General features: G+C 40.8%; 2 protein-coding genes across 3 annotated transcripts in view; both read left to right on the forward strand.

Annotated features, from left to right (window-relative positions):
• The window catches only part of LOC133538149 (zinc finger protein 260-like), a 31,550-nt gene extending 13,764 nt beyond the window's left edge, over positions 1 to 17,786 (forward strand). Inside the window, exons 2-4 of one of the 2 annotated variants that reach the window (XM_061879495.1) lie at positions 8,774 to 9,118; positions 9,894 to 10,205; positions 14,465 to 17,786. In XM_061879495.1, coding sequence (XP_061735479.1) covers positions 8,774 to 9,118; positions 9,894 to 10,205; positions 14,465 to 14,514 — 707 coding nt within the window. In that variant the 3' untranslated portion in view covers positions 14,515 to 17,786. Of the gene's footprint in view, positions 1 to 8,773; positions 9,119 to 9,893 lie in introns of both variants that reach the window. The other variant, XM_061879494.1, reaches the window with a different exon arrangement.
• Positions 17,787 to 21,418: 3,632 nt separating this feature from the next.
• The window catches only part of LOC133538148 (gastrula zinc finger protein XlCGF57.1-like), a 5,461-nt gene continuing 3,252 nt past the window's right edge, over positions 21,419 to 23,627 (forward strand). Inside the window, exon 1 of the mRNA XM_061879493.1 lies at positions 21,419 to 21,877. Coding sequence (XP_061735477.1) covers positions 21,757 to 21,877 — 121 coding nt within the window. The 5' untranslated portion in view covers positions 21,419 to 21,756. The remainder of the gene's footprint in view (positions 21,878 to 23,627) is intronic.

Consider the following 23,627-nt stretch of genomic DNA (forward strand, 5'->3'; position numbering starts at 1 on the left):
TTATAAGGACTCCTAATAGTGAGCTGGTGAGGTCAGGTCCCTGCAGAAGCTGTTAATGAAGTACCTTGAAAGCTTGCGCCGTAGTCGAACACAACACGTAACTTCTGTTTGGTTGGATGTCTTACTCCATGGTGAGGCATATACCATGTTCGCCCCTCAGCAGGTTTGTGCTCTTCACCTTCAAGCTTTACTGTGTAACCTTTTCTTAAAAGGTCATCCATGAACGCCATGTACTCTTGGTAAAACTTGACGTCTCTCGAAAATCTCTTCCGTAGGTTCAGTGCACGTTGCTCTGCATTGCCCTGTTATTTGGCAAAGACAAAGGCTTCTTCTTCACTGGAGGCAAATATTGTAGTGGCCATCTTTAAGTACTGCAGTTTGAGACATCATACTGATAAACTGATGGTCGTCCTTGGACATCTCAATGTTTTCATTTTGTCCAGCATCAGGAAAGTCGTGCTTGAACTGCAGCTGCCAAAGTTCCTCAAGCTTCACCACTGAGATCCTGTTTGTAGTAATTCCTGTCCATTTGTCAATTGCATTTCTGTCACTTCCACCTCCGAGTGGTCCATTTACTGTCCAGCCTAGCATCGTTCTCACAGCGTATGGTCCATTATCCACACTTTTAACCACTTGCAGTGGCTCCATCGCTTTGGGAACGTTTACTCCGATGAGTAATCCAATCTTGGCTTGAATTTTAGGCATTCTCACCTCCTTTAGGTGTGGCCACCTATCAATATCCTCTTGTCGGGGAATATTGTCCTTAGAGACAGGAATGTCCTTCTGTGAATAAACTTCCTTTAGTTCCACAAACTCTTTTCCGTCCAAGCTGCTAATTTCCAAACCAGTCACGATGCTTGTGTTCACAACAGTGTCATTTCCCATTGTTCGCAACGAGATGCTTACATTGCGTCCACTCACATTCAGTTGGTTTATTAGTGACTCTGTGGCAAAAGTAGCTGAACTACCTGGGTCCAGAAAGGCATACGTGAGCACTGTCTTGGTTCCTTTCTGTGCCTTGATGTACACTGGAAGAATCGAAAGAACACAATCTTCTCTACCGGCCCCAGTGACACCACAGGTTTCAGTTGTTTGTACAATCGCACTTGATATTGATTGCTGTTCACAATTGTCCTTTCCGGTTTCTTCTCTGGAGTCTTTATGACCAATGTGTAGTAATGTGGGATGCAGTCTCGAGCATTCTTGACATTGAAGTTTTTGTTTGCAGCTACTACTCACATGTCCATGCTTTAAACATGCAAAACACACACCTTTGCTTCTCAAGAAGTCAATCTTGTCTTTGTGGAGCTTGTGCTTGAATTTCTTGCAAACTGTGAGGCTGTGTTGCTCTCCATTACAATAAACACAAGGTTTTCTGTCCACCAACACTGTTCGTGTTTTTGTTATGATGTAGTTATCATTTTCTGTCTTGGGGGGCACAACGACTGTTGTAAACACCTTTTTTGGTTTGAGGGTTTCTACATATTGTGGTTTTATTTTCGGTCTCATAGAATCTTTCGTGTTCATGGTGGTTTCTTTTATGTTCCCATAAAGCGGGTTCAAAAGATACTTGACTTGCCGGTTTACAAAGTCCACAAAATCCTTAAACTTAACTCTTGTCTTTGTTCTTTCTTGTAAGTCGCATGCAAACTTCCTCCAAGGTTCTCTGAGTTTATATGGAAGTTTGTTTACCAGTGCCTTTATATTAGCTGTGTTGCTAAAGTCCTCCATGTAGGTAATGTCCATCATTGTGTTAGAGCAACCTGTGAGGAATAATGCGAAGGACTGAAGGGCAACACCGTCTTCTGGCTTGATTTTTGGCCACTCCATGGTTTCTGTTATGTAGGCTTCGGCTATCTTAAAGTCATCACCCAAAAACTCCTTTAACATTTGTTTTGCTTTAGTGTAGCCTGTTGAAGATTCCATATTGATGCAGCTCTTTACGAACTCATGTGGTTGTCCACTTGTATATTGTAGTAAAAATTGAAGACGATCCCGGTTGTCACTAGTGCGGCTTTCAATTCCATGTTCTATGGCCCCAATAAAAGATTTGTATTCCAGGGGATCACCCTTGAATGTTGGAATGGAAAGATGTGGAAGTAGAGATGCCTTGTGACTCTTCATGAGATACTCTGTGACGTTGGCTTGCTGAGATATTGCTTGGCAAAGCCCATCAAGTGTTAATGTCTGCTGTTCTATAATTTCAGTCCTTGGTGCAAATGTAGTCATTTGAATAGATGTGGGGGGAGCATTATGTTTAATGCTACGTGTTGGTAAAGTGGGTGGTGGTACTTGTGTGTTAGGACTAGCAAGTCTTCTAACATCCTTTTTATCAGCTGTATTGATACTGTCTTCTTCTTGTGTGTTTTCATAGTTTTGTAAAACTTCCATTTTAGCGTCACATTCAGCGAGTGCTGAATGTGAACAGCTTCTTCCTGTTCTATGGCCAACTTTTCTTGTAAAGCTGCCGCCTTTGTTCTCAATGATGCACGCTCCATTTCCGCCTTTAATCTGACAGAAGATGAAGAACATGAACTTCTGCTTCGTGATCCAGCTCTACTTTGACTTCTAGCGGTCCTCTTTGTTGATGTAGACCGACTATCTGCAGGGGACACTTGTTTATTGCATTGTTCCACTTGCTCAACACGCTTAAAAACATCTTTCATCCACTCCTCACATTTCCAGAAAAAGTCCTCCATCATTTTATTTTTTGGATTAAACCAATTGTTTTGATCTTCCACAAACTCCTCCTCAGACATGAATTTCTGAACATCAGAATTAAGATCCAAAAATTCTTGCTGCAAGCCACTAAAGTCCACACGAAGCTGATTTTTTTACAGCATCCACTTTAACATCTTCCTCCATTAAGTGCTCAATCTGCGTCATCAAGCGAGTCAATTGAGCCAGTGCGCTCTTGCGTGCCTGCATCTTTCTCACCTTGTGCATTTCTACAGCCTTGTCGGTCATTTTTACTGTCCTTTTTCCACTGTCTTGTGCATCCATTACAAGCCAATATTTCCACAACGAGTCAATAAAAATGCCGATGTGCCACAGCGTCGCACCGGGACGAGCTCTGTTAAGGTGTTTGAGCTTAACAGAGTTCTTTATGCGTGCACATGAACGACACTTTCAACGAGTCTTGAACATCAACGTCCTCTCACCGAGGAGACTTTTATTTTCTTCTTCTGTTGAACACACAACTGCTTCTGTGTTAAACACTACACAGTTCCAGAGCGCCCTCAAGGGGATAACATGCGCTACAACATCCTACCTCTATAACACAGTCACTGAGTAAGAGCGTGGATATATACAATCTTAACACCCCCACTCGCTATTAGCTCACTGTGTTAAACAATATTTTAAGAACATTTTCCATCATCCTGTTTTGTTAGGATTTATCCTTCAAGTCTTCATCCCAACATGCCAAACATATTCTGTGAGAAACATTTCAACTTCTGTTTAGTAGCTGGTTTTGTCAGAATATCAGCAACCATTTGTTCTGTAGGACAATATTCCAGTATTACCCTACCAGTAGCAACAATGTCTCTTATGAAGTGGTATTTCACATCAATGTGTTTGCATCTTTGTCTGTTAACAGGATTTTTAGTGAGTGCAATCGTACCCTGATTGTCTTCGTACACTTTTGTTTTAACATATTGATAGTTATCAAGTCCTTTTAGTAGCTGTTCAATGTAAAGACACTCCTGTATAGCTGAAGCTAAAGAAATGTATTCTGCTTCACAAGTAGAAAGAGCTACTGTTGGTTGTTTTCTTGTCTTCCATGAAATGAATGAACTGCCTCCACACAAAGTTGCACAATAGCCTGATGTGCTACGTCTGTCTGTTTCATTTGATGCCCAACTTGCATCACAGTAAACTGTCAGACCGAGTCTTTCAGTTACATTCTTCTTGAAGTTAAGTCCTTGTTCTGATGTACCTTTTAGGTATCTGAATACATGTTTCACTGTATTCCAATGTTCCATAGTAGGTTCATTAAAGTGTTGAGATAGTTTACTCACAACAAAGCTTATGTCAGGTCGAGTGCATGTTGATAAGTAAATTAAACTTCCCACTGCTTCTCTGTACTGTCTTGGTTGTTTCAACTTTTCAACATTTTCTGCATAATCAAGTTTTGGTTCACAAGGAGTTTCTCTTGGTTTACAATTTTCCATATCAAACCTTTGTAAAACCTTTTTCAGATATCTGTCTTGTGACGTTTTGACTAGTCCATGTGTTTGTTCAAAGTCTATTCCTAAGAAATGTTTTAGGGTTCCCAAATCCTTCATTTTGAATCTCTGAGTTAACATTCTTTTTACATCCTGCATTGATTTTTCACTTGAGGTAGCTAAAATAAGGTCATCTACCCAAATAATAAGAATTACCTTTTGACCATATTTTTCTCTTGTATATACACAATGATCTGCATCATTTTGCACAAAGTCATTTTCACATAAATGAGTGTGTAGCACTGTATTCCAGTTTCTGCCCGACTGTTTGAGTCCATACAATGATTTGTTTAGTTTACATACCAGTTTTTCACCAGTGTTAGAGTTTTTCTCGTAACCTTGTGGTTGTTCTAAATAGATTTCGCAGTCGATGGGTGCGTGTAGATACGCGGTCTTCACGTCCATCTGATGTAAGATTAAGTCCTCCTGTGCCGCCTTCTGCATGAGAATTCTTACACTTAACATGTCAGCTGTCGGTGAAAACGTCTCGTCGTAATCAGTTCCTGCTCTCTGGTCGTATCCTTTAGCAACAAATCTTGCCTTAAATTTATTAGATCCATCTATGTCTGTTTTGAGTGCATAAACCCACTTAGCTTTTAAAGCTCGCTTACCTGGTGGTAAGTCAGTCAACTGGAATGTGTCATTTTCCACTAGTGACTTCATCTCCTCATTCATGGCGTTTTTCCAGTGCATTGACTCGGATGATAACACGGCTTCCTGATAAGTTTCTGGAATGTCACAAACTGCTCGATAACAGAAATCAACGCATGTTTGTAATCTGTCCAATGAATCATCAGTCTCATAATCTTGTAAATAAGATGGCTTTTGTTTTACTCTGAATGGATTCTTTCTGATTTCTGTTTCGGCATTTGCCGCTGACTGTTCCACATCTTCCTGCTCATTTAAATCCTCAGTTTTGTTTTCAGGTTGAACTCTGTCCTCATCCTTCTGGTCACTGTCACAGACTGCATTGTCTCTGTTTCCAATGTCATGTCCTGTGTATGGCTCTAAAGTTTGTGTCTCTCTCTCTACACTTGTTTTGGTTGCGAATTTCACCAATCTGATCTTTTGGACTTTTTCCATTTCTGGATAATATACAAGGAATGCTGGGCTGTTTTTATCATATCCTATGAAAATGCCCTGTTCACTTTTGGAGTCTAGTTTTCCTTTTTCTTGTTTGTAACTAAAACATGTAGACCCAAATTTTTGCATTTGTGACACATTTGGTACTTTTCCTGAAAGTAACTCATATGCTGTTTTCTTTATCCGTCTATTGTAACACCTGTTTCTAACATGAGCTGCTGTTTGAATGGCATAGTTCCACAAATAGTTTGGTAGTTTGCTTTCTATCAGTAAGCATCTAGCCATGTCAAACAGTGTTCGCCATCCTCTCTCTGCTGTGCCATTTTGGTGTGGCGAATAAGGCGCTGACGTCTCATGTCTTATTTTGTTCTTTGTTAGTAACATTTGGAACTCTCTGTTTGTAAACTCAGTGCCGTTGTCTGAACGTATACACTTTACATCTCCAAAGGGTGCTACATCTGCTAAGAACTTTTCTGTTGCAGTAACTGTATCACTTTTTGACTTAAGGAAATATACTAATACAGCACCTGAATAGTCATCTGTGAAACATTGTGCGTATTTGTGTCCTTCTATGCTCTCAGTTTTCATTGGTCCTGCTAGGTCTGTATGGATTAACTCCAGGGGTTTATTTGCTTTAGCATCTAGCTCCCTATTTCTCGTTTGGGTAAACTTGCCTTTTGTACATATGTCACACATCTGATCCGGTTTAACATTTCCCTTAATTACCATACCTTTGACCACAGTTTGGAGTTTGATTACATCGTCATAGTTGCAGTGTCCTAGAATCTCGTGCCATGTTTGTACGTCATGACAAACTTTACACTGATCTTCATTCGCATCAACAGTTGGTAGATAATACAGCTTCTCATGTTCGTGTATTTTAAATCTGTTACCATCTTTAGTGATCATGTGGCTCTGTCCTTTCTTGAAAGTTATGGTTGCTCCTCCGTCGGCTGCTCTCGCCACTGAAAAGATGTTGTGGGGATAGGAGGGCATGTACAGAGCGTTTTGTAGTTGTGCCCTGTGCTGTCGTCCATTGCTATCCATTAGATGTATCGTAGCTGTTCCTCTTCCCTGGGCCATTCCACTGCATCTTGTCCCATCAGCTAGTTCCACTGAATGAGTCTCTGGCTGAAAAGTGTTGTCAAAGCTTGTAAAGTTATTCACATCATTTACAATGTGGGATGTCGCTCCTGCATCCACCATAATGCCTTTCATCTTTATTTTGGGTGCTGACTCACTTTCTTCTTGTGCTGCTTTGAAGAGGTAATCACTGGAATGTTCATCAGTAACCTTTTTGACATTGTCTCGTTTATCTTTCTTTTTGCATATGGTTTCTTGGTGTGTGTTGCTCTTACAAAAGTTGCACCACACTTTTCGGATACAATTTCTTGCTCTGTGTCCTTTTAATCCACATTTGAAACATGTCAGATCTTCATCTCCACTTCTACTTTGAGTGCTGCTGGTGTACGTCTTCTGGATATTTCTATCCTGTTTTGTGAACATTTTCATCACATTGTCTGTTGGCTCAGCAGTACTAATTTTCTCTGACTCTTCGTAAATACGTAATCTCCTTTTGAAATCTGTAAATGTCACATTGTCTTCGTTTTGTGTTACATGTACAGCTAATGGCTTGTAAGCGTAAGGAAGTCCTCCAAGAATCATGGCTATGATCAGACTATCACTGAGAGTCTCACCGGCATCACGAAGTGCTGTAATCAGGTTTTCTGCTCTGATAATGTAGTCCGTAGTCGACTCTTTATCTGCTTTCCGTAGTTTTGTCAAGGACGTGTACAGGTTGATTATTCGTGGCTTGCTTTTTCCTGAGTAGTGCTCCCTCAGCATTTTCAGTGCTTTCCTTCCATCGTATGTAGCATCATGTCTAATTAAAGACAGGCTTTTATCATCGATCAACCTTATGAGCTCTGCATAGCAGTCTGGATTCTTTATTCTGTCCGCTGCTGCTTGCTGTTCTCCAACTGGTTCATTTAGAACAGTGTCTTTCAACTTTAAAATATGTAAGTGTCCCAAAAACCTTGCTTCCCAAAGGTCATACTTGCTTTCGGATCCATCGAAGTACAGTTGCGGGGATACTGCTCCAGTAGTACGAGTCGCCATTTTTGTTTAAGCTCTGCACTTTAGCACTGTGCTATGCTAATTAGCTCAAACTTTCCCGCGGTTACTTCTTCTTCGAGAGTACACGCTACTTCATTGGCTAAAGTCCCTTTAATGCTCCGTGTAATACTTCACGTTTGCATTACCTTTATCCTTGGTCAAGTAGTTCTCCTCTGTTAGCTCAAGTCCACACCTGCAAACTTCCTTGGCTTCTGTGTCCGTGCGTCGACTCAACGCTACCTTGCCTTGTTTGCTTGAGTTGGTTGGAATCACTGCGGTTCCTGGAATTACTGCGGTTCCTGGGGTTGCTGCAGTTCCTGGCGTAATTTGGGTTGCTGGGCCCATAACCTGTTAAGGTGTTTGAGTTTAACAGAGTTCTTTATGCGTGCACATGAACGACACTTTCAACGAGTCTTGAACATCAACGTCCTCTCACCGAGGAGACTTTTATTTTCTTCTTCTGTTGAACACACAACTGCTTCTGTGTTAAACACTACACAGTTCCAGAGCGCCCTCAAGGGGATAACATGCGCTACAACATCCTACCTCTATAACACAGTCACTGAGTAAGAGCGTGGATATATACAATCTTAACAAGCTCTCTCTCTCTCTCTCCCTCTCGTTCACTTTCAAGCAGCGTGCACTCACGTACCTGTCGCCTCCTCTTGCAGGCTTGTTCCTCTTGATCCTTTACAGTCAGGCAGTTCCACGTTCCGTTTACTCCACAAAGAGCCAGTTTTTTGACTAAAATTTAGTTTCCTAAAGTAGCCTTAAGCTTGACGCTCCTCTACTCTCACATTCACTCCGCTTGCTGCGGCAACAACAAAACAAAACTCCAGACGTTCTTCTTCGTTTGTATGGTTTACTTGTGATCTTAGTAATTCAAAACATAAAACAGTCACGATGTGGGAACAAATGAATGACAAAATAAAGAGAATTTGTTGCAGTACTAGTTAGAAAAAGTATGAATGAGAATAAGTATGAGTGAGATCAAAAAACTGTGTGGCTCAATTCCACCGCACCTGACAGCAATTACCCATAACACCTTGTGTCCAAAAAAACCCTTACCACACAGATCCTTCCGCCATATATGCACTTAAAACAGTTACGTCATCAAATCATTTTGACAAATGTAATAATTACAATTAAAGTGAGCTTTATATAATTACTCTAAGCATTCAATATATCAATTTTCTTATCATGCAAATAAAGTAAATAGTCCCATTTTGACTGAATAAACATAAAGCACCTTCCATAAAATGTAAATTAATTTAAACAGCATTTAGGCTCCTACATAGTATATAATATTCTACATGTCTGAGTTAAAAAATTATGTTTGTCATTTTCAGATGTCCAGCAACTGATTGGATGTCCAAAAGAAAGTCTCCCTAAGTCGCAGGGGTGGAATTCCACTTCAAAGCAGGGGGATTCAAATTTCTCTCCTCTTGGAGAAGAAGAGGAAGATCCACAGCCCTCTTGTTTTAATGATGAAGAAAATCATCCACATTCCCCTCATGTCAAAGAGGAAGAGGAGGAGCCACAGCCTCCACACTTTAAAGAAGAAAAGGAGAGCGAGTGTCTTCAGGGGCAGGAGGAGGCTGATATCCCCAAGTTTCCACTGACTGTTGTCTCTGTGAAGACTGAAGACCATGAAAACAAACCACATGAGTCCTCACAGCTTCATCACAGTCCAAGTAAGCAGAACATCCAGATATCATCTAATACAATGTTTGTAACAGATTTTCATCCAGGGTCCAACACCTTGGAGATATACTTGCTTTTTAACACAACCATTTCATCCATCCATTTATGGATTTTCTAGTGCATTTCCCTCTTGGTGCCGCGGGGGTAGCTGCAGGCTATCCCAGCTGCATTCAGGCGGAAGGTGGGGTACAACCTGGACAAGTCGCTATCCCCAAAATATTTTTAAAATCAGTCAATCTATTTATATAGCCCTAAATCACAAGTGTCTCAAAGGGCTGCACAAGCCACAACAACATCCGCGGTACAGAGCCCGCATAAGAGGAAGGAAAAACTCACCCAAGTGGGACGTCGGTGACAATGACTATGAGAAACCTTGGAGAGGACCCGGCATATGTGGGCAACCCCATCCCCCCCTCCCTTTAGGGGAGAGCGAAAGCAATGGATGTTGAGCGGGTCTAACATGATATTGTGAAAGTCCAGTCCATAGTGGATCCAACATAACTGTGAGAGTCCAGTCCATAGTGTATCCAATATAGTAGCGAGATTCCCGTCCATAGTGGAGCCAGCAGAAAACCATCCCAAGCAGAGACGGGTCAGCAGCGCAGCGATGTCCCCAACCGATGCACAGGCGAGCGGTCCATCCCGGGTCCCGACTCTGGACAGCCAGCACTTCATCCATGGCCACCGGACCTTTTGAAACATCACCTTGTTAATACAAATGTGTTAAACTATTGTATTTTACAATAACTCTTATTTGTCTTGCAGACATCCAACAGCTGATTGTTCGTCAAAAAGAGCCCCTCTCTCAGTTACCTGAGTTAAGCTCCCCTTTGAAGCAGGAGAAACCACAGCCCCCCCACTTTAAAGTGGAAGAAGAAAAAGTCTGGATCACTCAGCAGGCAGAGTGTCTTCTCGGGCAGGAGGAGGCTGATCCCACCAAGTTTCCACTGACTGTTGTCTCTGTAAAGATTGAAGACAAACCACCTGAGTCCTCACAGCTTCATCACAGTCCAAGTGAGGAGAAGAGGGAGGTGGAGCCTCCAAGCAGCAGCTCACCACAACAAATAACAACAGAAGGTGATGGATACCACATTGGAGAATCACAAGCAGACAACCTCTTAGCTCCACTATCAGATAGTGACGACTCAACGTCACAAGTTGATGTAGACATGGAATCAGACATGAAAGCACACACAGGGAAAAAAACTTCCATTTGTTCAGTTTGCGGTAAAGTATTATCCCAAAAACGCAATATTCAAATACACATGAGAACACATACAGGAGAAAAACCTTTCAGTTGTTCAGTTTGCGGTAAAAGATTCTCCCAAAAAGGTAGTATTCAAATACACATGAAAACACATACAGGAGAAAAACCTTTTAGTTGTTCAGTTTGCGGTAAGAAATTCCCCCAAAAAGGTAGCATTAAAACGCACATGAAAACGCACACAGGGGAGAAACCTTTCAGTTGTTCCCTTTGTGGTAAAAGATTCTCCCAAAAAGGTACTATACAAATACATATGAGAACACATTCAGGAGAAAAACCTTTCAGTTGTTCAATTTGTTGTAAGTTTTTCTCTGAAAAACTTAATATGCAAATACACATGAGAACACATACAGGAGAAAAACCTTTCAGTTGTTCAGAATGCGGTAAAATATTTTCCAAAAAACAAAATATGCAAAGACACATGGGAACGCATTCAGGAGAAAAACCTTTCATCTGCTCAAACTGTGGCAAAAGGTTTTCTCAAAGGGGAACAATGCTGACACACATGAGAACGCATACAGGAGAAAAACCTTTTAAATGTTCAGTGTGTGGTGAGGGATTCTCTGATAAACGCAAAATGCAAAGACATATGAGAACACACACAGGAAAAAAACCGTTTAGTTGTTTAGTGTGTAGTAAAAGATACGCTGACAAACGCAACATGCAAATACACATGAGAACACACACCGGGGAATAACTTTTCCTTTTTGGAAGTCCTCTCTGAATGGACACATGCAGAGTTACTAATGGTCTACTGCAGTAGAGTGGAAAAAATGTTCATTTTATGTGACTATTTGTGTATCATTGTATCCGTTACACCATATCCAATTGTGTTAACAATCCGCAAAGTATGGGAAGATATTGTCTAAAATGCCACAGGTTCCATCCGCCATTTTGAATATTTCGCTCGAAATATCTTTGTCGTGGTAACATTTCTGCACTCTGGCTATATTATCAGATCAGTCCTATTAGGAATATACAAACATTGGAAAGACACGTGCTGTTTGTCATTCACAATCCTTATGGAGGACAAGACTTCTGTCCAAAGGCAACACCTAGTAACCCACTTCTAGCTGATTTTGAGAAAACAAAGGAAAACCAATCTATCTTGATGCTGTCTTGCGAAGATCTACAAAATCATCAAACGTATAGATGTTTTCTTGAGCTTTTGTTTTCTTGCCGATTGAGCCATGGATTGAATCTGCTCTCATGAACGTGTGCCCTTTCTCCAGATATTTTATCACAATCTCGGATGGGCCCCATTCTGCGTTTGCACATTAGGCAAGAGCCGTGTACAGTGTCCAGTTTTTATTTTGACCTCCACAGTTATCTGCCCAAAAGAGTATGCAAGGGGAAGAATCAAGAACAATACGTTTAATGAAGGTGCTTGCAACGTCCTGGGCCAATCTTCCAAATATCCCCTCGTGCCACAATATCACATAATCAGGTTGACCGTCGGCCCCCATTCGTGCAAATGTCTCATTAAAGACAATAAGGCGACTGACAAAGAAGCTCCAATTGGTCGCTTGAGATACTAGGTTTTTCTGTTGTTTCTACACGGTTATGTGGTAGTTGCTAGGTCCTGCCATGCGCGTAACAGCTTACTTACGGAACAAATTACAATATCGCATACACTAATGTAAAGCATATCACCTAGGAACTCCAAAATTATTATAAGCTCAGTTTTGACCAAAATTGAGTTACTGGGATTTGCCTTTGGACGGGAGAAGAACACATATGCTTGGCTTTTTTTTTCTGCATTCAAAATCATAATTAAATAGTCAACAATTGAGTCAACAGATGGAGGGTTTTCTGTCGCGCCCATTATACTCTAATACCAACTAGGAACCGCCAACCATACTGTATTTACATATCGTTACCTGAAAATAACCAAATATGAGTGATATTGTTTTTAGTGTCAATGCTGATGGCCTATTTTAGCGGCGCATTGATAGCAGTGAGCTAATGCTACCTTTAAGCTGCTATTGTTGACACACTGAGCCGTCGGCTGCTTCTGCTTAATCTCAAACTTGCTAAAAGTAAATTCTAGATTATAATTCATGCATTTCTCCCCTGGCAGTAGACAAGTGGCCATGGACCGAGAGACTCGTCGACTTTGACATTACCGGAGATGGCGAAAAATACGCTGGTTGCGGAAACTATCTTTTACTCTTCATGAGGATTGCGACTAAGTCTCTAAAAGAAATTACACGTGCGTCCTGTTGGTCAGCATCACAACAATGTGGAAATTGTTTGGTTTGTTATGATTTATTATGGTTAGTTTGTATGTTTAGTACCTAGCCATGCTGCTGATACATCCGTTTAGTACTCAGCTTCTAAAACTTATCCTGTTTGTGTTCTGGCTCTAAAATATAAAGTTTTGTATGAAGATTTTTCCTAAAGTAATCTTTCAAAGTCTGCTTGATTAGCATTGTTGTTGATGGGGAAGAGATCAATGTTTCCTAACGCTACGTCACGCGATAATTTGACTAGCTTCGTCATTAATTCTCAAAACGGCTCGGGAATCGCAAAGGGATTGATATTATTTTGATCATATATTTTTATTCGTAAACTCAAGAAGTCTTTTGGTGTAATAAATTAGGTATATATGATTATAACCTCAATATAGCCTACTCAGTGGCCTCGTGGTTAGAGTGTCCGCCCTGAGATCGGTAGGTTGTGAGCTGGAGGGACTCCAGTAGCCTGAGTCAGACAGTCTGACAGGTCCTGAACTGTTGGACTCTTGTCATCTTCCTGACTTGTCACAGTGATGCTGTGCTTCGTGGAACGTAAGCCACTGTCATGGTTAAAGATTCCTCGGACATTTTAAATGAATTCCTTAGATTAACGAAGCATGGAGACTACGGCTAGCATCTAACAACTCATCCCAAGACTCGAACTATCATCAGCCGTGACTTCAGTCCGCAACGGGGATGTAATCAGGCGAGAACTAGAAATTGAAAATCTCACGGAATATTATTAGTCAGATTCACAAGTCGTATTGGCATACATATCCAATGATGCTAAAAGATTTCACACATTCGTCGCCAATCGAATCCAACGAATAAGACAAAGCACAAGTGCTGAAAAATGGCAGCACGTCAGCTCAGAAAACAACCCTGCTGATCATTCCTCAAGAGGTTTAAGCGCAACTCAACTGAAAGAATCAAACTGGTTAAAAGGCCCAGATTCCCTTTGGAAACAAGATCTTCCAGTCAATGAGGAAATGGTGGGAGAGATCGAAGAAACGGATCCCGAACTCCGTAAAGGTCACACGCACAGCTAACCGATCTCGACTGGAACATAGTTGGTTGCTCGTATCAAGTACACAATCACAATGATGCCATCGGCACAAGTCACAGAATCATTGTGCGTGAAGTAACTCCTGCTTCACAACCAGCAGTTGAACTCAAACAAAAAGTGCGTTTTGTATGCAGAACTCAAGTAAAGGAAGTCAATCCAATTGATGTGATAAAGGCTTTGGAATCTGACTTCTCTGAGCATGCAACAGACGACAATCCAATTTCTCAAGAAGATATTTTGTTCATGACAAAGGTGACAAAAGGGATGAACTCAAGTAAAGAGCCCGTCTTTAAGAAGCCGTGCCAGTGTTGTCATTTCGGAGCCACAGTGAAAACTCGTGGCCGCCTGCCACTTCGGAGGTTCTTGGGCAGCAAATATTTCTGTCTTGTGCAACTTGTTCAGCTAGCAAATGTTCTTGCTGCTCCTGATGGCTCAAAGTATTTTGCATGTCTGCAACCCCAAATACTACACCAAAATTCGCGAGTCATACTAAAGATTATAAAAAGGGGACCCATTACCTCCCTGTTTGGCATTCAGTATCAAGGGTTGGAATTGGGGGTTAAATAACCAAAAATGATTCTCGGGCGCAGCCACCGCTGCTGCCCAGTGCTCCTCTCATATCCCAGGGGGTGAACAAGGATGATGGATCAAATGCAGAGGACAAATTTCACCACACCTAGTGTGTACATGACAATCATTGGTACTTTAACTTTAGAGGCAACTTGTTTTTCCACTCTACTGCTACTTTAAAGTCTGTACTGTGTTCCAGATCCGGACCACGATCCAGTGGGGACCCGGCCAGCCCACCTTATGATATGAATTACAAATCACTATCAAGATTTTTTTTTTAAGTACGGGTTTAAACATGAATGAATAAATGGTTTGTAATGATAAATACAGCGTTTTTAAATATGATTTAAAAGATCATGTAAAGGAGAACTGAACTTTTGAAAAAAATGTTTGCCAACAATTCACAATCATTATGAGAAACAAGCACACTTTTTATTCCTTTTTTATGCATTCTAACTTGTACATAATGGCTAGCAAAAGTCAGCTAACAATAGAGATAATGGTGTTCAATCTCTTGTGCCTATAAAACGTTCTAAAAACATCAATCATTGTTTTATAGACACTGTAAGTATATATGTAATGTAGTAACAGGCACGTTCATAATAACATTTTGTATTTTTGTATTTTGGACATTTTAGGCATCATCGGAACATTTTGACTGCGCAACGATTTTACAGACACTTCAGTTCCCATTACGTGTTGTATACTAGTATGGTAACCTAGATAAACAGCAAGTCTAACTTCGGGTTTCACGAGCCAGGATCAGAGCGTCTTGCTCCCTTTATTGTTGACAAATGCAACTGATGACACTTTTAATACTCAGAGAAATCACGAGTGAAACTGCAATAACATGCGTAAAAACAAATCAGATAGATAGCATTAGAAATCATGCATTAGCCAGTGTTCAATCACAAGTGCTATGGCATTATATATGTTATTTGCATAAACAATTGTAGTCTCACATAAGGACGTTACAAATGAATATTTGACAGACAATTTACTGCACTGAAAATAACCACTAGATGGAAACAATGCTTAAAAATGGCACAATCTTGTCACCTTAGTGTTGCAACAACTTATTTTCCTTCATTTGAAGCAAATGAAGGCTCAAAACACGACGGCAAGTTCCAACGTTCACCGTGTGTTTAGAGAAGCATTCTACAAGTTTCCCATAATATCTTGCGACTCCCGCAAACTCTGTCAAAATAAAACACACTGGTACAAAACAATTGTCAACTTCCTGTCAAGAAAACATGCAGGGCAAACGTTTGGTATTTCGTTCAACAACTATTACTAATCATGGCAGACTTCATGAGAGCCAACAAAGACTACTTTGGGACAAATGGCCTTCCAAAAACATATATTTTTGCGCGTAAATATACAGAGGATGAGCTACAAGTTTTGGAAGCTGATTGATAAGCAGATCCAGCAAGTAGCAGTATTGCTAAGTGATAAACAAAAAATACAAACTACGAACATAATAAAACAATCACTTACTGTACAACATCTACTCTCATGTGGATGCGGACTGTTGGGTTGTGTATATCTCCCTGTATATCTCTCTTCATAATCATGCAGATAAAAAAATATATTTAAACATCCGCAAACAAGCGTCTTCTTGTGTCTTTCTTGTCAGTTCCAAGTCCAAGTTGGTTGCCAAAGTTGACCAACTTGGCAACAACCTTCTATTATACTCGAGAGGGGCATGATGTATAATCTAAAATTAACTTTCATCAACTCGGAGGCGATGCAGCAGTTCATTTTGTATTATTACACCTAGGAATTTGATTTGATTTATTCTTTGAATGCCACTTTGTCTATTTGTACTTGTGTTTAACGAAAGTCACCGAATAGCATTCATTTGGTTTTATTGAGATTTAAAGATTGTCTGTTTTTGTCAAACCATCTTAGGTCATTATTTGTATTAGCTTCTGTGGTCTCTCCTGAACAAAACACAGTTGTGTCGTCTGCAAATATTTCTAGCTAAGTCTTTTGTAACTTTACAGATGTTGTTTATATAAAGATTGAAAACTTCCCAGTATTGATCCCTGGGGTACGCCATCAGATAGATTTAGCTCTGTGGACATTTTTTTGCCTGGCTTCACGCATTGCTTTCTGCTGATTAAGTAGCTTCTTACCCAGTTTAAGACCAACCATCCGATTCCATAACATTCTAAATTGTTATTAAAATATTATGATTGTGTCAAAGGCTGTTAATAAATCCGTAAACACTACAGCAGCACACTGTTTACCATTTATTGCATTGGTAATTTCTTCCGTTTTTTCCAATAATGCAATGGATGTTGAAATGTTGGCTCTGTATCTGTATTGGTTGTCAGTGTGTGTTTCATTTGTGTTTATGAATGTGTCAAATCTGTTGTTAAAAAACAGTTTTTCAATTATTTTTGAAAATTGTGGAAGTAAAGAAACCAGTCTGTAGTTTGTAAAGTGTTGTTTGTCTCTAGTCTAATAAATTGGCACAACGTTTGCTATTTTCGTTGTATTTAGGAGTTTGTCTGTTTAAAATGATAGGTTGCTGATACACATTGAAGGTTGTGAAATTTCTTCATTACCGTGTTTATTGTTTCCATATCAATCCCGTTACAACCAACATCCCTCCATCTTCTGGACAGTACCTCTCCCCAACGGACTCTGATGTTCTTTTTATTTCCGGTGGGCTACGCATTATCCATCTTAATGTGAACAGCCTCTCTGGAAATAAACTCGACCAAATCAGAGAAATGTTCCACAACAAAAAGGTAAAAATCCAGTGTTTCTCTGAAACTAAATTAGATGAAAGTGTTTCTGACTCAGAGATAGAGACTTCTCGGTCATCAGAAAGGACAGGAATAGACATGGTGGTGGTGTTTGTATGTATATTCACCAGGATATTAAATACATAACTCGCGCTGATCTTGATCACAATGCCCTTGAATCTGTGTGGGCAGAAATCATATTCACAAACGCTAAGCCTGTACTGATAGGGACTGTATACAGACCCCCTAATCAGAGTGATTTCTATGGTGCTCTTGAAAAGTGCTTAGCTGGAGTAGACAACATGGAGAAAATTATAACGAGATCTGAACACAAATCTTCAAATCTTACAGCAAGTGTTATGACCCGCTGCCCGGATCATACCATATTCTAGTTTGTTCCGTTTTTGTGTCATATTCTGTCAGTGTTTGACTTCCTTAGTTCCTGTTTGTTCTGTCACCATGGTGGCTTATTATTTTCACCTGCCACGGTTTCCAGACGCACGCCTGTTTTTGCTAATCACCGTCCTTATTTAAGCCTGCCTTTTCTATTCATTGATTCTCGCTTCCTAGTTTGAGTTACACGCAGTTTGTGTTTCGCAACAGTAACGACTCTGATTCCCATGTTTTCACTTGCTAGCCCTCGCGCTTTTTTTCCCCCTCTAGCTCCCATGCTAGTAGTTTTTGTTTTGCCTTTTGTGCCTAGTGCAAGTTTTTCTGTTACTTAGTCTGTTTTATTTATTAATAAATCAGTATTTCTTACCTCCACGCTGTGTCCGAGCCTGACTGCATCCTCGAAAGAACGAACTTGCATCACCATGCCAGCCAATCGTTACAGTAGGAAGCGAGCAGAGAAAGGTTCTTTCGCGGCGGGCATCAATGAGGTCTACGACGAAGGAATGTGGACTGTGCTCCGAGCATTGAAGGCTGAGACACTCCGCTGCGCGCCAGGTGAAGACATGATGTGGGGACTTAGTAGGTTCCTGGTCCCCCTCGACTCCACCTGGTCCGGTGATGTCCCCTCTGAACTTGCTCGCACTCGTCAGCGAAGGCGGAAGTCGTATGAAAGGGCTTCGCCTCGCGACAGTGACGCTCCCACTCTGCGACTTCCACCTCCAGAACACAGCCAACTTCAACCCGTCCAGGATTCCCCTCACGTGTCTGGTAATTATTTTGTTCCCTCTTCCAAACATTTCACCGGCTGGCCTGTCAATCAAAGGTACTGCAGCTATAACGTCACTCCGTTGACGCCCCCCTATGAAATTTCCCCGCCCACGTTTGATGACAACAGTGACCAATCGAGAGGGGAGAAGTCTTCCCCCGTCCTGACCTCCCTCCACCCACCCATAGAGACAATCTCTGACCACAGGGAGCGCGTCTGGGATCCGCTAAACATAGGACATACCAGTAATAAAATTGTGAGTACAAAATTGTACTCCATGGAGCTGTGAGCAAACATTTATTTTGGGGCCCTCTAGTTCTTAAAGTTAAGTTAAGTTAAAGTACCAATGATTGTCACACACACACTAGGTGTGGTGAAATTTCTCCTCTGCATTTGACCCATCCCCTTGATCACCCCCTGGGAAGTGAGGGGAGCAGTGGGCGGCAGCGGTACAGCGCCCGGGAATCATTTATGGTGATTCAACCCTCAATTCCAACCCTTGATGTTGAGTGCCAATCAGGGAGGCAATTGGTCCCATTTTTTTTTATAGTCTTTGCTATGACTCGGCCGGAGTTTGAACTCCAAACCTACCGATCTCAGGGCGGACACTCTAACCACTAGGCCACTGAGTCAATGATATTGATTGTTGATCATTCACCCACCTACTATTAAAACATTGCGGCTCAGCAGTGTTGTTTACGTTATCCTATTGTTAGCATGGCATGTTTTACATATGTCATTTACAAATACATCGTGGTAGCCCAGTTAGGAACATAAATAATGGCAATGCAATAATACCACAATTAATACCTATGAATGAAAGCTGTTCAGGGTGCACATATGGTTTCTACAAACCCGGTTTCCATATGAGTTGGGAAATTGTGTTGGATGTAAATATAAATGGAATACATGATTTGCAAATCATTTTCAACCCATATTCAGTTGAATGTGCTACAAAGAACACATATTTGATGTTCAAACTGATAAACATTTTTTTTGCAAACAAGCATTAACTTTAGAATTTGATGCCAGCAACACGTGACAAAGAAGTTGGGAAAGGTGGCAATAAATACTGATAAAGTTGAGGAATGCTCATCAAACACTTATATGGAACATCCCACAGGTGTGCAGGCTAATTGAGAACAGTTGGGTGCCATGATTGGGTACAAAAACAGCACCCATGAAATGCTAAGTAATTCACAAACAAGGATGGGGTGAGGGTCACCACTTTGTAAGCAATTTTTTGAACAGTTTTAGAACATTTCTCAATGAGCTATTGCAAAGAATTTAGGGATTTTACCATCTACGGTCCGTAAAGTCATCAAAAAGTTCAGAGAATCTGGAGAAATCACTGCACGTAAGCGATGATATTACGGACTTTTGATCCCTCAGGCGGTACTGCATCAAAAACTGACATAAGTGTGTAAAGGATATCACCAAATGGGCTCAGGAACACGACATAAAACCACTGTCAGTAACTAGAGTTGGTCGCTACATCTGTAAGTTCAAGTTAAAACTCTACTATGCAAAGCCAACCCCATTTATCAACAATATCCTGAAATGCCACCGGCTTGGCTGGGCCCGAGCTCACCTAAGATGGACTGATGCAAAGTGAAAAGGTGTTCTGTGGTCTGACAACTCCACATTTGAAATTATATTTGGAAACAGAGGACGTGGTGTCCTCCAGAACAAAGAGGAAAATAACCATTCGGATTGTCATAGGCGCAAAGTTCAAAAGCCAGCATCTGTGACGGTATGAGGGTGTATTAGTGCCCAAGGCATGGGTAACTTACACATCTGTGAAGGGCACCATTAATGCTGAAAGGTCCATACAGGTTTTGGAGCAACATATGTTGTCATCCAAGCAATGTTATCATGGACGCCCCTGCTTATTTCAGCAAGACAAGTGTTGCAACAGCGTGGCTTCATAAAAAAAGAGTGTGGGTACTTTCCTGGCCCGCCTGCAGTCCAGACCTGTCTCCCATCGAAAATTTGTGGCGCATTATGGAGCGTAAAATACGACAGCAGAGACCCCGGACTGTTGAACGGCTGAAGCTCTACGTACAACAAGAATGGGAAAGAATTCCACTTTCAAAGCTTAAAAAATTAGTTTCCTCAGTTCCCAAACGTTTATTGAGTGTTGCTAAAAGAAAAGGTGATGTAACACAGTGATTAACATGCCCTTTCCCAACTACTTTGGCACGTGTTGCAGCCATGAAATTCAAAGTTATTTATTATTTGCAAAAAAAAAAAGTTTATGAGTTTGAACATCAAATATCTTGTCTTTGTAGTGCATTCAATTGAATATGAGTTGAAAAGGATTTGCAAATCATTGTATTCCATTTATATTTACATCTAGCACAATTTCACAACTCATATGGAAACGGGGTTTGTAATTTAAAAATGTAGAACATTCAGCTACAAGAGTGGCCTGGGGTTAAACGTTCCATAAAGTTCCACGACCAGGACGAAAAACCCCACTGCTCCTCCTGAATCCGAGATTTGACTATCCAGCATAGCCTCCTCTCCATCCATCCATTTTCTACCGCTTATTCCTTTTTGGGGTCGCGGGGGGCGCTGGCGCCTATCTCAGCTACAATCGGGCGGAAGGCGGGGTACACCCTGAACAAGTCGGCACGTCGTCGCAGGGCCAACACAGAACCAGTACACCTAAATAGACCTTACCGGGAAGACTGAGAAAGGTGATTCTACGATAGTTGGAACACACCCTACGTGTTCCCCTTCTTAAAAAGAGGGACCACCACACCGGTCTGCCAATCCAGAGGTACCGCCCCCGATGTCCACGTAATGTTGCAAACTCTTGTTGACCATGACAGCCCCACAGCATTCGAAGCCTTAAGGAACTCTGGGCGGATCTCATCCACCCCGAACTTTTTAACTAACTCGGCAACCTCAGCCTCAGAAATAGGAGAGCCCACCAAAGCCCACACAGATAAAATAAATGTGTGTTTTATTGTATCTTCCGGCACCTGAGGACTTAATTGGTCTACTACATTTTTTCTGGCAGTTATTTTTGTGCACGCCTGACTGTTACCATGTTTTTCTTTTTGTAATCTCTATTTAAATATCATATAAAAGAGTAGATACACAACAAACTAAACGTTGCTTAAGAATACAGTATTTATTTCCAAACTGTACAAAAATCATTTATTTATTTAAAACCGTACAAAAACCAATCTTCTTTTTCACTATCTTGTTTACATCGACGGAAGTGACGTAGCCATCGCGCATGCGTGGACTGACTGTGTCTTCCTGAACAGATCGCGTAGAGACACATAACAAAGCAGTATGGTCTTTCAACATGCGTTAATATTTCATTTTTTTAAGTGTGCACTAATTCGTCTATCGTGCGACAATCCACACTTTGTCAATTCTTTGTTTAAAGATAAACCCGACTTTGCTCTGTGGACTTTGAAGCTTGTCAGGCTAGCTTAGCTTAGCTTAGCTTGCCAGTTAGCTTAGCTTGCTAACTGCTAAAAAAATAGACGCGGAAGTTATCAACAAAATCGCTCAGCAGAGTCCAAAGTGAGTGGGAAGTGTTGGGATTTTGTGAAAATGTGCGAAAGAACGATAGCAAAGTACGAAGAGGCGCTTTCTCTAACAAAGGAGGAGAACGAGCGGCAACGTCAACTGGATGTTGTTTTCCAGAAACATCAAGTTTTGATGCGCAGAACAGGTTTGTTTACTCTTTACTCTCACATTTTCACCATCGTAATTTTTAAATCAGTAACATGAAAGGACACTTGGAATAACGTTGTCAAGAAGTTGGTTGGTTTAATACGGGAATCGATTAACGTGGACCCCGATTTAAACAAGTTGAAAAACTTATTCAGGTCTTACCATTTAGTGGTCGATTGTACGGAATATGTACTGTACTGTGCAATATAATAATACACGTTTCTATTAATCAAAAGGGTCAGCTAACCGCGGTTCTTTGGTGCACTCCTAGTGGCTCCCTGGATCAGTTTTTACAAATCTATCCATCCATACCTACCGCTTATTCCCCGAGGTTGCAGATTGAAAATGGAAAAAGTTTTAGTAGGTTTTTTGTTTGAGGACAAATATGACACAAACATTCCCACTTGTTAAAAAGCTCACTGTTTAATACATTTGTGTGTATGCCTCACTGATGACAGTCTTTGGTGAACATCGTTTTGTCCTACTAATTTTGGCGGTTCTTGAACTCACCATAATGTGGACTTTGACGCAACAGTTTGTTCACATGTAAAATCTTCCACTCTTTGTTTGTCTCATTTTGTTCACCAAAAGTTTCATGCTGTGCGTGAATGCACAAAGGTGAGCTTTGTTGATGCTATTGACTTGTTGGAGTGCTAATCAGCCATATTTGGTCACTGCATGACTGCAGGTTAATCAATCCTAACATGAAATTTAGCTGTAAATTGCATCATTAGGCCTCATTTGTAGGTATATTTGAGCTGATTGAATATCCTTTACTCGTATCCCCTTTGTCTGTAATTTAGTTCTGCATGTCTCATGACACATTACCTGTATGTAATATTGGCTGCATTTCATATTTTTCCAGACCACAGCAAACATTACATTGCTTGCCAAAGATTGTAATAAATGTATTAAAAGAAGACAGCCTGCCGCTTCCTTTAACTTGGACACACACATCTATACATTTGGCCATTAAAAGCCAGTAATTTCCAGGATTTATCTCACCTTCTGAATAGCCTCTGATTTACTAATGGTTTCTAACTTGGGAAAATATGTAGAATAAATACTACATTTCAGCATTTCTGTCAACAAAGATTTGTGACATAGTCATTTTGATAGTAGGCTATTATAGCTAATATAGACACTTACATCATGTGTTGCCTTCATTATAAGACATACACATACATATATACACACATATATATATATATATATATATATATATGTATATATATCCATCCATCCATTTTCTACCGCTTATTCCCTTTCGGGGTTGCGGGGGGCGCTGGCGCCTATCTCAGCTACAATCGGGCGGAAGGCGGTGTACACCCTGGACAAGTCGCCAACTCATCGCAGGGCCAACACAGATAGACAGACAACATTCACACACATTCACACACTAGGGCCCATTTAGTGTTGCCAATCAACCTATCCCCAGGTGTGTGTCTTTGGAGGTTGGAGGAAGCCGGAGTACCCGGAGGGAACCCACGCATTCACGGGGAGAACATGCAAACTCCACACAGAAAGATCCCGAGCCTGGATTTGAACCCAGGACTGCAGGACCTTTGTATTGTGAGGCAGACGCACTAACCCCTCTTCCACCGTGAAGCCCTATATATATATATATATATATATATATATATATATATATATATAGTGTGTGTGTGTGTGTGTATGTGGGTATGCACATGTATATGTATATAAATATATCTTTATATTTATACATATAAACAGTACATCAAACAAAC

This window comes from Nerophis ophidion, linkage group LG19 (assembly GCF_033978795.1).
Source record: "Nerophis ophidion isolate RoL-2023_Sa linkage group LG19, RoL_Noph_v1.0, whole genome shotgun sequence".
Lineage (NCBI taxonomy): Eukaryota > Metazoa > Chordata > Actinopteri > Syngnathiformes > Syngnathidae > Nerophis > Nerophis ophidion.